Source organism: Alosa sapidissima, chromosome 23 (assembly GCF_018492685.1).
Source record: "Alosa sapidissima isolate fAloSap1 chromosome 23, fAloSap1.pri, whole genome shotgun sequence".
NCBI classification, from domain to species: domain Eukaryota; kingdom Metazoa; phylum Chordata; class Actinopteri; order Clupeiformes; family Clupeidae; genus Alosa; species Alosa sapidissima.
In genome coordinates, this window is record NC_055979.1 from 4,255,285 (window position 1) to 4,270,518 (window position 15,234).

Below are 15,234 nucleotides of genomic sequence, written 5' to 3' on the forward strand. Positions count from 1 at the left end.
GGTCCACTTTGAGGTAGAAAAAAATCTTGTATCTGATAGGTTACCAGATTTTTTCTCCTGGTTTTGATTGGTTCATATGAAAAAAGGGGAAAAATTAAAACGGACGTTTGAACCAGTCAGAAAAAAGGTCTGCCTGAGGATTCGTTACTCGCAGCTTTGGGTGAGTAACATGCCATAATTTCCTAATAGTAATTTAAACAGCGTAATCAAAACTTTGTTTAAATAACACGATGCAACGTTAAATCAACTCTGTTATAGCTTCTACGTCGTTAGCAACAGGTTTGCATGTATCATCAAAGTACGTGATGTTAGATTACTTTTGTCAGAGGACACCAACAACAACAGGCTTGCCATTTAACTGGAGTAACTAATACTATACTAGTTTTATTATTCAATGTAAACAAACGTAGGTAGTTATTTCTACTCGGCGTTTCAGTGTACATGTAACGTTAACGTTGTTGAGTTAACATGTCACTTTTAGTTCGTCTCTCAGTTCTTCGGCAGACTTTCAACTGCAGTGACTCCTCCATCTTAGTATTAACGTTATTTGTTATTACCCAAGGCTAGCTAAGATGGCAGAGGTAGGAGAGCCTCAGATCACACCAGAAACACCCGGCAGACCAGCAATCCGCAACCCCTTTGAGAGCCCAAATGACTACCACCGCTTGCACGAACCATTTGTACCAAGTCCTACCATCTTTCGGAGCTCTTGTGCCTCGTCAGCTGTAAGTATCTGGAGAAACTGCTCTAGTCACCATATAACTGACTGAACCCATGTCTATTAACCACAAGGATCTTGAGTTTGGGGATTTTTAGTGTTTGAATATATAGCCATGGCCACTTTGAATATCACACACCTCAAAAGTGGGTGCACAACAACGTAAGTTAATGGTGGTCGTTTGAAATATCACATACTGCTTGGTCTTACTTGACCAAGTGGATCTCACTAAAAGTGGATATATAAGGAATTGCAAATATGGTCATAGTGTCACATTTCCAACCTAAAATAGGATGATATCAGTATGTGCATATGAAGGGTCTAACATAATTTTGCTGTTCTTTTTCAGACGCCAGCAAAGTTCAAGTGGTCCATAGATGAGATGTCAAACTTGCTCCCAGTAGACATTGACCCAGAGGACATCAACAGACAATCCTTCTACTTGAGTCAAACAAGGTTAGTTCCCTATCAATTGCATCTTCAGATTTATCAACATATAAAATGTGTCTTAGCCTATTATTGCATTTCCGGTGAAAGTATATCAAATTATTATTATATAAAATAGCAAGAGGATGTATGTTCTGTACTAATGCTGTGTAATCCTGTTGTATCCAGGATAGACTTTGAAATTGAACAGAAACGACAAAATGCAATTGAACAGGTAAGGCCATCTCTAGTGGTTTTATTGCAATAGTGTTTAAATAGAAATAGCATTAACAGTGTTAAAATAGGAATGCTTTGAAAGTAATTTTGCATTCCTCATAACTGTTTTCTGTTTTTTCTGCTGCAGTTTTTTACCAAAGGCGCTATTGTTCCCTCCCCATGGGCAGCCCCAGTAAGCATACTGAAGCATCATGGGAAGGGTAAGTCAGACCACACACACTTATTCAGACTCTCTTTGGATGTGTTGGTTGGCTAATTTTGGACTTAACGGTGACATTTTTTCTAGGTTCTTCATCCCCATTCGTCACTGATGAGCCAGAATCATCCAGAAAAACAAATGGTATGTTCATGAAACTAAAGTAGTTTAAAATTAGTTGTTTGAAAATGCTTTGGCAGTGAAGCATTTGATGTATTCAACTTTTGTTTTGTTTGCAGCAACATGTCAAACAATCCTCTCTTTACCTGTGGACTTCGATCTTGAAAAAGTATTGGGTAAGAACTTTTTCCATTATATTTGTCAGTTGTGTGTTTTCATATTTGGCGACTATCGTGTGTGTGTTTGTGGTCTCATCATTTTGCCTTGATTCAGTCAAACTCCACCATGCCCTGAAACACATTTACTTTTAGATATCTGAATTTACACATCTACTTTTCAAGTAGGATGACTGAGACTTTCAGAACAGAAAATAAATGTGTGTGTGTGTGTGTGCGCGTGTGCGTGCGTGCGTGCGTGCGTGCTCAACCTTACCCACAGGAGAACACTACAAAGTGGAGGAGGTATCTGAGCAGGTGCAGGAGACGCTGAGCTCCTCTTCCCTCCGCCGGAAACTCTTCCTTGACGGACAAGGCAGTGGATCGGAGTCCTCGAACCCCCCGAGTCCTGAGAGGGGCCCGTATATGGAAAGCCTTAGTGGCAAGGAGGCCATGTCCCCCAACTTCACGTCACCCCTGCAGTGTGATGTTCCCATTCTAACCTCATCCTCGGTAAGTCACCTCCCCAATTTAGAACATGCACTTCTAGAACTATAAGATCTTGTACCGTAAGAACACATCATTACGTTCTTAAATGGCTAGTAAATGTCTTGTAGAACAGCACTTGATCTGGACACTTCTGTTTCTGTCTTCAGTTTCATTATTGATTGATTCATTCATTGTCCTCTTCTTTCCCTGTAGGGTCAGTTCTCATCCAGTCCCATCCAAGGGAGATTTCGCAACTACAGCCTGGGTAGTGCCACTAGCCCCATGTTCCCTGACCGCTCCTCCCCGATCTTCAAATCTCCTACCTTGTCCCCCATTGGACCCCAACAGGCTGAGACTCCACTTTCAGGTATCCACACTGATTACTGGTCATTTCAAACAAGTTTTAACAGTCCTTTGAGTTTGTGCCATTGGATGAGTGGGAACTGTGTGTGTGTGCGTGCGCGAGTATAATGACCTGTACCTGTGCATTCCTGTTCCTCAGGTGAACGGAAGCGTCTGACATTCCTCACTCCTGAAGGCGTTCCGCTGAGCAGCTCAGACATGGATGTCCGTTGCCGTGGCGACAGCCCCTACGTTGAGGGCTGCTCCCCGATTCGTAACTGCTCGCCCCTCCGGCCCCGGCACAGGGTTGGTGTGTGGGGGTCCCCATCGCATCTCTCCCCCATCTTGCCCATCCTCAGCACCATCCCACAGGCTGTGGAGCCCCTGCATGCCATGGAGCTGGACTGCAGCTCCCCCCAGACAGAGGAGGCCCTCCCTGGGCACACTCTCTCCACTCAGTCCCCCTCCGAAATAATGGAGCAGGGAGAGGACTCGAGAGGGTCCACCGGGCAGGGGGAGCCGGCGGACACAACTGACGGGTGTGGAAAGGAGCAGCTGGACTGTGGCTGGACCAAAGAGATTCAGGAGGAGGAAGAGGATGAGGAGGAAGAGGTGCAGGGAGGAAATGGTTTGTCTTTCCCCAAACTTCTCACCAGTTCGCGGACGGGCAGCTTGTCCAACGCCGAGAGCCTGCACATGTTCACGTCACTGCTGGCCGAGGGCAGCCTCATCCCACCAGACGGGAGCATGCAGGTCTGTATGCTAGCACTCTACTAACCTCTCCTGCTAGTGCTAACGCTACAGTCTGCTAACACTACAGCTACAGATAAAAGAACACTGCTTGTCATAACTAAGGCTGCACAGTGTTACAGCTAAACCATATCTGTACAGTATACAACAGTGACCTCCAAAATATATGCTTTAGATTAAGCCCAAGCTAAAGCCACAGCTACAAAATGTAGACTATTTCTTGTCACAACTGTTAGTGACAGTAGTTAAAACCTTTCAGTTGGATCATAGGCCACTGTTCAGTGTTTTCAAAGTCTGGTTTAGAGTTGCCAGGGATTGCTCAGTTTCTTTTCGCCCTCTCTCTAACATGTAAAAAATTGATCGAAAGTTCTTTTATTTTATTTTACCCTGATTGTGAGTGTTTAAGCCCATCATGGTGCCAGTAGTATAGTGGCCTGTTGGACTGGGTGGCCTGTGGGCTTGTGGTTGACCGCATGCCTACTCCTGCTGTGTGTTCAGGTGGACAGTGGGTATAACACCTACTCGGCAGGCACAACCAGCCTGATGGAGGGCATCAGTTGTGACGGCCAAAGTAAGGAGGCGTCAGATGTACACATTCCTGAGGAGGGCCACCAGCTTTATACTAAGTTCATGAAATCAAAGGTAAAGGGTTGGTAAAGGTGGTGCACACATTTATTTTGTTTACATTTTATTTATTTATTTTTACATTTTAAACAAATCCAAATCGTTTTTGTTTTTTCATAGTATATTTTGTGTGTGCTCCTATTTGTTTAATTTGTTTATTTAAGTATTGACACATTACAACACGCATCACAAAAGACACCGTATTTAGTGCAGTTCCACTGGGGAGGATTGAGGAGACACCTAACAACACTTGTCATTGTATGTTCCAGATTGTTCTACCACACCACTGATCTGCGGGGAGGGACCCGGGGGGAGTCCTGTGTGTGCAAGCTGCACAACCATATACTTGAGTTGTCTGTGACACAGAGGCAAATACAGCATTACTTGCACAGGTGCCTTGACTTGAAATGAGCAGTTTGAACAGTAGCTCACAACAGTGAAAAATTATTGAATGACTTGAGCTGTGAACGTTTGAATAGGTGCTGTGTCTGGAAATCGAAAGGGCACACTCTATTGAAGAGTTTTTAAAAAATGGTCATTTGTATATAAATCTTTAAAAATGTTATGTATAAAAGGGATGTGGGAGAAATTTGAAAATGTATTTCTTTTTTACAAACTTATTTATGGTTTCTTGCTGTTAGACCCCAAATCAGAACCACTAATTGTCCTATGGAATACTATATTGTACTGTAAATGGACTTGCTTAAGAAATCATATGTGACATTTTTTCTTTGATATTGCAATAAAGAAAGTAAAGGTTCCCTTTCTGGAGCTTTGCATCTGTATGCTATTTGTCTACCATGTGACCGTTGTGATGTGACTAAGTTTCACACTTTAATGTCAATTTCATGATCTGTATTATTCATAGAAAAAAGCACATCTAGGACTCAATACTGTGGAATAGTGCCATCAGTGCAGGTGGTTGTCCAGCTTTGCAATGAGTCTTGTGCTTTAGAACCATAGTACATTGGGAATGAACATCCCCCATCTCTAATCTTATCCTGGTCACCCTCTAGTGGTGAAAACACAATATTGCACATTTATTTTTAGAGTGCAAATTCTATGGATTACAAAAAGTAATTCTGTAGATCACTAGCCTGTGGGTGAACCCAGACTAACCTGTTAGCAATGCAATTATGACATTTAAAATAATGAAGCAATAGCAAAACTATGTAACATAAAAACAAATGAAACATGAATCTGAAAATTCAAAAACACTCACTTGTATGGATTCATTCAGTGACCTTGTATATACTGACCTTATTTGCACTCTCAAATCATTGATATAGAAAGCATAGGTAAACATGTTTTATCAGAATTAAAAAGTAATAAAATAGCGATAAAGTTAAAGGAACTATGTAAGAAATGTATTTCAATTAATCATAAAATGGCCCTGATAAGTCACTAGACATTAAAAAAACATAAGTATTTGAAATGAACATATCACTGACAACAGTAGTCCGGCCAGGATATTGTCATTTAAAAAGTGAAGTTGCAGCCCTCAACTGATTGTGTTTGTGATTACTAGATAGGTGGCTCGTCATGACCAAAGTCAGTAGTGTTTCGGCATCCGGGTTGGCAACCTCGAGTCGGGGGAGGGGATACACCGCTCCACAGTAATTTGAAAGTGATTGCAGTACCAGTTTTGGCCACAATCTTACATATGGTTGCTTTAACTGGATAGCATGACATGCATGAGCTCTTAATATTTGCCTCTTTTAAATGTGTAAATGTTTGAAATGCACTTATGACACTGAAGAATAATATTGTGTGTAGTGTAACTTACTGGGGTTAGGGTCAGAAAAGTGTTCCTTATGCATTTTCCTGGGGGTAAAGGTAGCACAGGGGAGAACATGACAGTAATGGGTTTAGGGTGATGTATGTTGGTAAACAAGTAGATGGAAATTAAATTTAGTTGTAATGCCCATTTTAAGTCACCGGTGATGAGCCAAAGTCTGATCAACACTGGGTTCGATGGGTAAAATTATAAAACACCTTAAACTGTTGATGCCCCTGGGTTAGAATGATGCACCCGATCGGATCGATCTATGATTTCTATTCAAGAATTTCCTTGAATGCTTCAAATCTAAGGTGGGCCACTAGTGCAGGGGTGTCAAACATAAGGCCCAGTGGCCAGATCAGGCCCGCCAGCAGGTTTCATACGGCTCCCCAGATGTTCTGGGTAGGAAGGGGAAAATAGAAGGGGAAAAAAAAAAAAAAAAAAAAAAAAAAAAAAAAAACCCTCTTCAACAATGTGTAATCTCGACAATACATGGATTATACCTAGCACTACAAACCATCCTCAGGAAGGTTGAAAGAACCGACATGGAAGTAGGTCATTTCAAGAGAGAAATGGCATTATACATGACATAAGCAAACAAGTACAAATGATGTGCTACTAAGTGGATATGTGGATATATGGTAAAGGAGTATATTAAACACTCATACAGAAAAATGATAATGACCATGACAATAACGGCCCTCACAAGGTCTCATTCCAACAAATCTGGCCCACTATCTGATGAGTTTGACACCCCTGCTCTAGCGGCTTTAGCTCTAAAGTAGAATAAAGTAAACAAATAGTCCGATAGTCTACCAAGCTTCACTCTTTTTTGAAATAAAACCAAAACACATTTTGTCTGTACTGCACTGTAACATGAGGCAAATGCAACCCCCCCCCCCTAAAAAAAAAAAAGGAGTTGAAGAAAAAAAAGGCCTGTAGAACCATATTTCATATATCTCTGTACATAATTTTATTTACATGATACAATTTAGCAGTAAATGTCAAGGTAACAAGATTATATGCGCAATACATAAATATAAAGATGGTTTGTACAAACTTGCAAAACTAAAAACTGACATAAACAGTTGCCTTTTCACATGTAATCTCACTTGCCCAGGAGTCAAGAAACAAAATGGCGATCACACTGATGGACTCAAGCACACATTCACCTCACACAAAATCCACTCTAAAGTGAAGATAGACATTTCCAAACTTCCAAATCTTGTGTTAACACATTTTGACGAGCAACCCAGAATACACATACACACTCCACAAAAGATCTTTACAAACTAAAAAAAGAACCAAAATAAAATGTTCATTACAGAAGTGAATTGATCAAAAACAATAACAGACCATTGCTATCAACCCCCACATCATTCATCTTTACAAATGTTTTAGCACAAGCCATGCAGATCAACCCTCCCCTCCCCTAACAACGCATAAGACAAATCAATAAGGAGAAAGAAGGGAAAAAAAAAAAAAAAGAAAGGTCACTGGACTTCTAAATCAAAGCCTGTCACATCAACACTCATGTCAAGTTGCAGCGATAAAGGACCAATCACCTTTCTCAATCTCACATGTGAGGGAGAGTTATGCTTAAATGGCTGTATGACACCTCTTTTCCCTCTTAACATACACACGGACAGACACACACACACTCAGAGGCATCAACTCCACACTGACCATCCCTCATAGTCCAGAAGGCTGCAGGTAGATGCATGAGTGTACTCTGATTTCAGCCAAACATCTTGATGGGTTTACAAAGTGTTAATTAAATAAACAATTAAAATGGAGGCATATGTTTACAATTAACAGGCTTGCAGGTTGCTGCCAGGTGAAAACATGCCCATTTATACTCATGATACTCGTATCCACGCATACTGCTACATGCACTCTTTTTTCTGTCTCAGACAAACACATACACACACAGAACAGGCCATTCGGTAGCCTGCAAGTTAGGTTGCCCTGACAAACAGTCAGGATGGGGGAGTAAACAGTCTTCAGTGGATCTTATTGGCTATTGCCGCCCAAGCCCTGCCCCCCCTAGCCCCCCCTAGCCCCCCCCCCCCCCTTCCCTCCCCCTACGCAGAGATGGACAGAGACAATCACATTGTGGATCTCATCACAATCAGCACAGGGACACCAACCAGCCAATCAGATGCTCCTACAAACTAACAGGCGTGACGCAGGGCCAAAACCACCCTGGTCAACTAACATGTTTAAACTTTTTTTTGTTCTTTCGCCTTTTTTTAAAAAGAAAAGTGAAGCTTAAACACCAGAAAGAGGAAAGGCCTGGAGAGTTGGGGCAGAAGGAGATAACGGATGGAGGGGGAGGGGGAAATCGCTCCATGCACCAGCTGAAGACACATCTTGTAATTTTTAAAAAACTAAGTCTTTCCATCGCTGGAGAATGCGAGTCCATTAGTCAATCGGTCCTGCCGAGCAGGACGCAACAGAACAGTGAGGCAGACCGTACGGGTCCTTATATTCTCTGGATCTTGTCGGCCACCACCACTGGGTTCTCCTTACGGATCTTGGCTGCCGCCTCGGCCTTGTAGTCGTAAGGGCAGTTGTGCTTGTCGGAGTAGCGGTGAATGCCACAGAAGATGTTTCCACAGCGACAGTCAAACCCTGCAGAGGCAAGACATACAGGGGTCACAAACAATTCTTCCATGGAGATACAAATGTTCTGTTTATGCTAAGCTCAGGGTTATCCACTTAATGCAATTTACATAATGCAACACAATGAGATGTTGGCAACATGAAGTTGAACACAACTTAACTGAAATCGCAAACATTTTGGGAAATTATTAACCGTCTCTGCCAGAGTTAGATGATACAAAGCCTTCTCGTCTCTGTGCGTGCAATAACTCTGAAGCACCCACCGTTAGCATAGCTTAGCATAGTTCAGTGAGGTGAAGTGGGCAACTAGCCTATAGCACCCAAAAGTGATAAAAACTCCCAGGAGTTGTGACTTATACAAGAACTTTGTTCTCATTCAGGAAAAGCACTGCTACTTTGGCAGAGTGATTTGCACGCAGCACCTGAAAAGATGCAGTAGCAGTGCTTCGCCTGAATGAGAATATAGTTACAAGCTTGCATATGCTTAGAAAAATCACTGTTGCATTTTACATTGAAATTTGTACACATTGTAATTATACTAGTCACAATATGTAATTAGAACAATGTTTGAGTGCTTGTCACTTTTTGGGGATAGGCTAATTGACCTGTCGCTAAGCGCAACCCTTAGAACCAATGACAGCTTCAACTGCTTCAGAAATCAGCTCGAACAACTCCATAGGAAACAGGGAGGAGGTATAAAATTACAAATAAATGGTTACTTATGGAGTTTACTTTCTAAAAAAACCCCGACGGATAACCATGGTCAAACGTTGTAATACCAGTACCCTGAGAGGCTAGGAAACAGGGTATATTTCATCAACAGCAGCCTAGAGGACATCTTTCAGGTTTGCAACAGTGACGTAATGTAGGCTACTAAGCCAACAACGTGGGCACAGTAACCAGGTTCCCTGTTAAATCCCAAGATGAAAATGCTCATTAGCCAACACTATATTCTTACTATATCGAATGTTAACATAGCCTAACATATCAGTCTCAATCTTCTTCCACTAGCTAGCTAGCATTGACGTCAGTGGTTTTTGTGCAATGATCTGGCTACTCGCCTCCACTTTAAGCTAGTCACCATGCATGTATTTTAAGTTTTGAATATACCTCTCCATAGCATAATTAAGTCCCTTTTGATTGCTTCTGGAGGAAATTAAGTTCTTTATCGATCAAAAGGTCCTGCTTTGATAGTCACTTGCCAAGTCTGGTTTGTTTGTCCAGGTTTCACACAATAACAATGGGGGGGGGGGGGGCTTAGCGACAGATCAATTGAAACTGCCCACCTCAATGAGCTATGCTATGCTCACGGTGGGAGCTTCAGACTGAGTTATTGCACGCACAGAGATGAGAAGGGCATGTATAATCTTACATAACTCCAGGGGAGATGGTGAATAAGCCAATTTCACAAAATGCTGACATGTTCCTTTAAAAGGCAGCTGTGTTTTATGAGGTGTGACTATGGGCCTTTTCCACCCTTTCCCCAACAGTGAAACTGATATTAGCATCATAAACAGTAAAACACGGAATATCAGATGGAAGTAGACCTTTTATTGTAAACATGTGTGGGTCTACACAAACACACAATAATAAATGGCGTAAGATGGAAGACATTCTGTATTTTCCAGGGCATCCAAAACGTATACTTTATGGTGTTTTAAATATTTAACATTTTAGCTTTCAATGAAAAAGACTGATGTGAATGTCCTTTTTCCATTGAGGCCATGGCAAAGTTCAAAGCACTAGATCAAACCCTACTCCTTCACAAAAATGCCCTCCGCCGCCACAAGTGTCACTCCGTAATTGAGCGAGAGAGTAAGCAGGCTTCCGTTTGGCCCCGTGTGGACATGCGTGTCTGGACACAGGAAACAAGGCAGGTGTAGTGGTCAAGTGGTGGCGATGGTGGAAGTCCTTACCTGTGAGGCCAACCTTCTTCCTGCAGCTGAAGCAGCGGTTCTTCTTGGGTTTGGGGGGCTCTGGTGCTCTGGCTTCCTCAGCCCCGTCTGTGGCCAGAGTGGGAGAGGCCACAGGCTGGGTCAGCACTGGGGGAGACACAAAACACCACATCAAATATGCTGGTCCAATAGAGTAGATGGTATGGTGGGATGTGATTGATTACATGAAATTTGAGCATTTGCCATTTTTGGCTGATTAATATACATGAGAAAAAAAATAAAAAATGCACAAAAAATGAAAGTTGTCATTCACATCATACTAATGCCAAGGCATTTCACTGGCGTTAAGGATGTGACAAAATGTCCATTTTCCGTGGAACTGCCCTAGAAGTGTGACGTTCCGTTTCCATGATGGCAGTTTCACTGGATCTGAACAAACTTTCGAAGTAGCATCAACATCATTCAATGTAGACATGTGGCATCATTTCTACCTTAATTGTTTTAAAATGTAGGCTATAGCCGTTTAAACAAAATATTTCACGACTTAAAGTCTGGCAGCGGTCAAGTGTGATGTTCGAGTGAAGTAAAGCCAAGGCACGTGCGTGAATTTACGTGAGTTTAACTGCAGGCTGTGAAGTTAAATACTGGTCTCTTTTACGGAGGAAACCCATGATAAAATAAATCTCACAAATTTGATCGAGTTTGTATTACTACATGTATGCGATTCTAATGGTGTAAAAAAATGATACTAATGTCATAGAAACATTGTAAAATTATTCAAATAGATTGAGAAAGCCACCGCTATGGTCATATCTATGGTTAGATTGATTTGTTTAGATCCAGTGAAATTGCTACCTTGGCAACGCCATGTCATGGCTTCTGTACTCTATTAATTTAAAATGAGACGGTAAACCCAAATATTCATACATTTCACAAAAACACCTGCAGAGCAGGAGCACTCGTGCTTCTTGTGTTTCAGCTCACACTCTACAGACCACACACACACACACACACACACACACTCACCTGGCTCTATGTTCTCTGGCGCCTCCTCCTGGCAGGAGATGCTCATCTCAGTCATCTGCTGTGTGACTGGCAGAGCTGCTGCTGCCGCTGCTACTGCAGCCGATGCACTGTGAAGACATGACACATGATCCGTTACTCATACAAACATGCCACTGCACAGGGCATGATGCATTCAATATATTATGAACTCAGTGACGCAGACTTTTCCACTGTTCTTTTTTTTATCCAACTTTTAACAGTAACAATACTTCAAATCAAATACTAAAAGCTCATCTCACAAAAAGCCTCCACAGATAACCCTCTGCAGCACCCTCACCTGGCTGACTCCATCCCACTGACCGCTTCACTCAGAGTGGCCTCTATCCGCTGGATGGCCGAGACCTCAGAGGAGGGACCACTGGAACCTACATATACAAACACAAAAAATGCCACCATGAACTCTGAATTACATGGGTATCTATGACGCATGTATGAATAAAGGCACATAAACTTCATAAAAGTTATTGCGCAAAGGCAGTTACTAACTTACAAAAAGTCTTGATAAAGAAAATAATAGTTATAATATTAGAATAAGGAAGTGATGTCAGATGTGGGGGTGCGCCTTACCCATAGAGCTGAGTGGGCTGACTCCACTGTTCTGTCGGTTCAGATGCTCCTTGTAGCACACTGAGCACATGCCATTGGTGCGTGGGTTGCCATAGAAACCACAGCCAGTGGTGCACAGAATGGGCACTGGGCTTGAGTTAGTTTCCTGGGCCATGACTGTTGAGGAATCACAAACATACAAATCAGCATGTAGGCTCTGACCAGAGAAAATGGAACTGGACTGAAGTGGAATGGGAGTCCATCTAGTGTGATCTATGGGAAGCCCTGAACAGGCAACAATACGTGGTGTGCCAATTGCATACAGAAGTAAACAACTATATTTTCTGTGTTAGGAATCCTCCAATGCATGGCTATTGCAAGGCAAATCTGTAGAGCCTGTAGATGTAAGCCAGGTGGAATGGGACATGCTGTGTAAAGCTTATTTGGGTAATCAATAACAGTGCAAGAATGTGCAACTGAGAGTGTGGGAACACGTCACAAAAGTGCCCTCCTAAGCACACGCCTTACACTGCTCCTTTCAGACACGCGACAGGGACAAAGCGCATGGAGCAGCTGGCTCAGAGGCTCGGGACATTCTGTTCAGATGGGGCCAGATAACACTATACCCCCACCACCCCCTTCCAAACACACAGGACAAGGACAAAACAAGCATAGCATGCTTGGCTTCTTAGAGGTCCCTGGTGCAACTATTACAATGTGCTGTCAACAACCAAATTTCTCACATGAAATGAGAGCTTATGGCTCGCATGCCCATTCTTTTGGAGACTTGGAATAATACTTCACACATAAATTTCAGTCACACACTGTGGCCTTAGGAACCCACTGCAACAGCTCAATCACGTGCGTGCCTGCTGACTGCACATGGACGCTGGTATTAACTTTCAGTCACAAGGGTGCAATGTGACATGTGGATCTCAAAGACACACGCAACCGGGGCCAAACACAACCACGGCTGACGCTATTTATATCGACGGAAGCCCAGCTATGGAACTATTACATCACAGTGCGTGGCCCGCCTGCTTGCGACGCGTAGCTTCGCCCAAGCTCACACACGTTGCGAGGCAGTCCCGCTATTGTTTATTTTTTGAAACCACAGATGTTGAACCGTCTGGCCCAACATGTTTCGTCACATCACCCACCCTGCCAAAGGTCCCAGCAGACTGGTGTTCTAAGCTGCAAAACAAACATTATCGCTAGCTACCTTAGCTTTTAGCTTCCATTCATCCAATCCTAGGGGAATCAAAAGCAAGACCTTATACTTATTCATTTAGTAGACTTTACAATTGTAATTCAGGCCTAATATTAATTTCTCCATCTCACTGACTTATTTGCATTTAGACAATTGTCATGTGGCTCTTAGCCGGTGCATCAGTGGCCATTTTTTGGTAAAACATATCTAAAATGTATAGCAGTGCTAATGAGTTAAGTGATGAGTTGTCCAACGAGTAAATACCAGTGAACCATATGATTATGTTAAGTTAAATAGCAATCGTAGCTAGAAACCACCCTAAATGCGACAGGCATAATGTTAACGTTCCTGCTCGCTGTCTGATTCAGACAGTCTTAAGTGGACTTGCAACATTTGTTTCGAGGCAACTGAAGACACAAATGAGGCAATATTACAACATCTATAGACGACGTGGATTACAAATCGACACCGAATGTGTCAGCGCCTGTGGTAAATGGCAGACGCAATGGAGAAAGGCCTTGTCGTTCTCTTTAAATTCACTGAGTCATGCTAGCTAACTCTGCCAGCCAACGTTAGCATTAACGCTAACAAAAGGTTACACGAAATCGCAAGGATAAGCATCAATATTTAGTCTGTAGAAACTGCAATCAACGCCCAATTAAGAAAAAAACGATAATCAAGAAATTAACTTTACGTGCCCCGATGTTGCGTTGACATTAAAAACACATCTAACAAGTAACGTTAGTAATTTGTTAGATTATTGATCTTATGCTAACGTTAGCCATCAAGTTCTTTGTCTCCTCTTTGTTCAAAACCACTCTCTTCCTTTGTTTTTGAAATAAGAACAACAATTCGGGGCGTAGAAGATGCAATCATCTAAACCCACAACGAATTGTAACATTTGGTTCCACAATATTTAACGTTACTGGATATTTTGTATCTATGGGTAACGTTACTGAAATGGAAACACGTATAGCTAGCAGTGCTAGCCAGCTAACGTGGAGACAACCAAGTTACACGGATGGCCAATTCACTCGTCTCATGTATGGGTAGCTAACGTTAGCTTGGTGGCTAGTTGCCTCGAAAAGTTCCTTAAAATATACCACAGTATTATGAATAAGCATCGATCAAAAATTATTGAATATGAGACGCTAATGTTATGAACAGCACAACTTAGTGTTAACGTTAAGGTTCACTAATATTTCCCAGCTAGCGATAAGAAGTTGTCCTTACTCGGTAATTATGGAGATATGGTAAGTTATAACGTTAATTTTAACGTGAACTTTTGCTAACTGGGTAACTGAACGGTAGTAAGACACATATTATGGTTGTTTATTAAAACGTTATTGTTATTCTGTAACATTAACTTTAACTGTTAGCAAAGGTTCTAAGGCCAGAGCCTCCTCATAAACATGTTAAACAAATGTCTCACTGTCCATAGCCATCGCTGATAAATCCAGAGTGTGGTGAGGACGTTAACTTCGGTAACGTTAAAAACAATTTCACCTTAATGAACACTGAAAACCCAATGCTGACTGATATAAGCAAAGTTAGCTTAGCTTCTAGCGTTTGTAAGATAACGTTAACACGAATCCCATCGAACACAATCTCGACTTCTGAGGGGAAACGAAACTACCTTTGATATAACATAAAATGGATAGCTAACTTACCGTTTTTGTACGATGAAAGGGTCTATAAGCGAGGTCGGCTCAGATGTAGGGGGGGGAAAGGACTTGGTAAGTACCCTTCTGTCCGCAACGAGTTGCTCGACGCAGCTAGCTTGCGCTACTGGTTTCCGTCGCCTGTTGTTTGTTGCCTTCTTTAGTAAGAGCCTAAAGAGTGGCCTCCACCCAATCAGCAGCGTACTTTTTCCATTACGTCAGGCACAATGTGTAACGTCATGACAAAATAGAGGGTGGTGATTGGTGGAAGCTACTTTATCTGACCTGTCCTGAACATGTTTGCCTGAGATTGTTTATTAACAGTAACAATGAAATTGAGGTGTTTACAACTAGTCAAGATAGGCAAGCAGCTACATTGATACAGTAAACAGTCG

General features: G+C 42.2%; 2 protein-coding genes across 3 annotated transcripts; one reads left to right on the plus strand and one right to left on the minus strand.

Moving 5' to 3' along the window:
* Positions 1–105: 105 nt before the first annotated feature.
* On the plus strand, positions 106–4,817 carry bora (bora aurora kinase A activator). 2 transcript variants are annotated; one of them, XM_042081575.1, is made up of 12 exons: positions 106–160; positions 563–725; positions 1,068–1,174; positions 1,334–1,379; positions 1,509–1,581; positions 1,668–1,721; positions 1,817–1,873; positions 2,136–2,365; positions 2,555–2,708; positions 2,844–3,436; positions 3,932–4,075; positions 4,327–4,817. In XM_042081575.1, the coding sequence occupies exons 2-12, from the start codon at positions 573–575 to the stop codon at positions 4,345–4,347; spliced, it is 1,632 nt and encodes a 543-aa protein (XP_041937509.1). In that variant the 5' UTR covers positions 106–160; positions 563–572; the 3' UTR covers positions 4,348–4,817. The 2 variants fall into 2 exon arrangements, with proteins under 2 accessions (XP_041937509.1, XP_041937510.1); XM_042081576.1 differs by lacking the exon at positions 106–160 and adding an exon at positions 281–298.
* A 1,969-nt stretch (positions 4,818–6,786) lies between these two features.
* Positions 6,787–15,005, minus strand: zfand5b (zinc finger, AN1-type domain 5b). The gene is made up of 6 exons (XM_042081610.1): positions 14,849–15,005; positions 11,990–12,145; positions 11,700–11,787; positions 11,384–11,490; positions 10,379–10,504; positions 6,787–8,471 (listed from the first exon to the last, which is right to left on the minus strand). The coding sequence occupies exons 2-6, from the start codon at positions 12,141–12,143 to the stop codon at positions 8,323–8,325; spliced, it is 624 nt and encodes a 207-aa protein (XP_041937544.1). The 5' UTR covers positions 12,144–12,145; positions 14,849–15,005; the 3' UTR covers positions 6,787–8,322.
* Between the last annotated feature and the right edge of the window lie 229 nt (positions 15,006–15,234).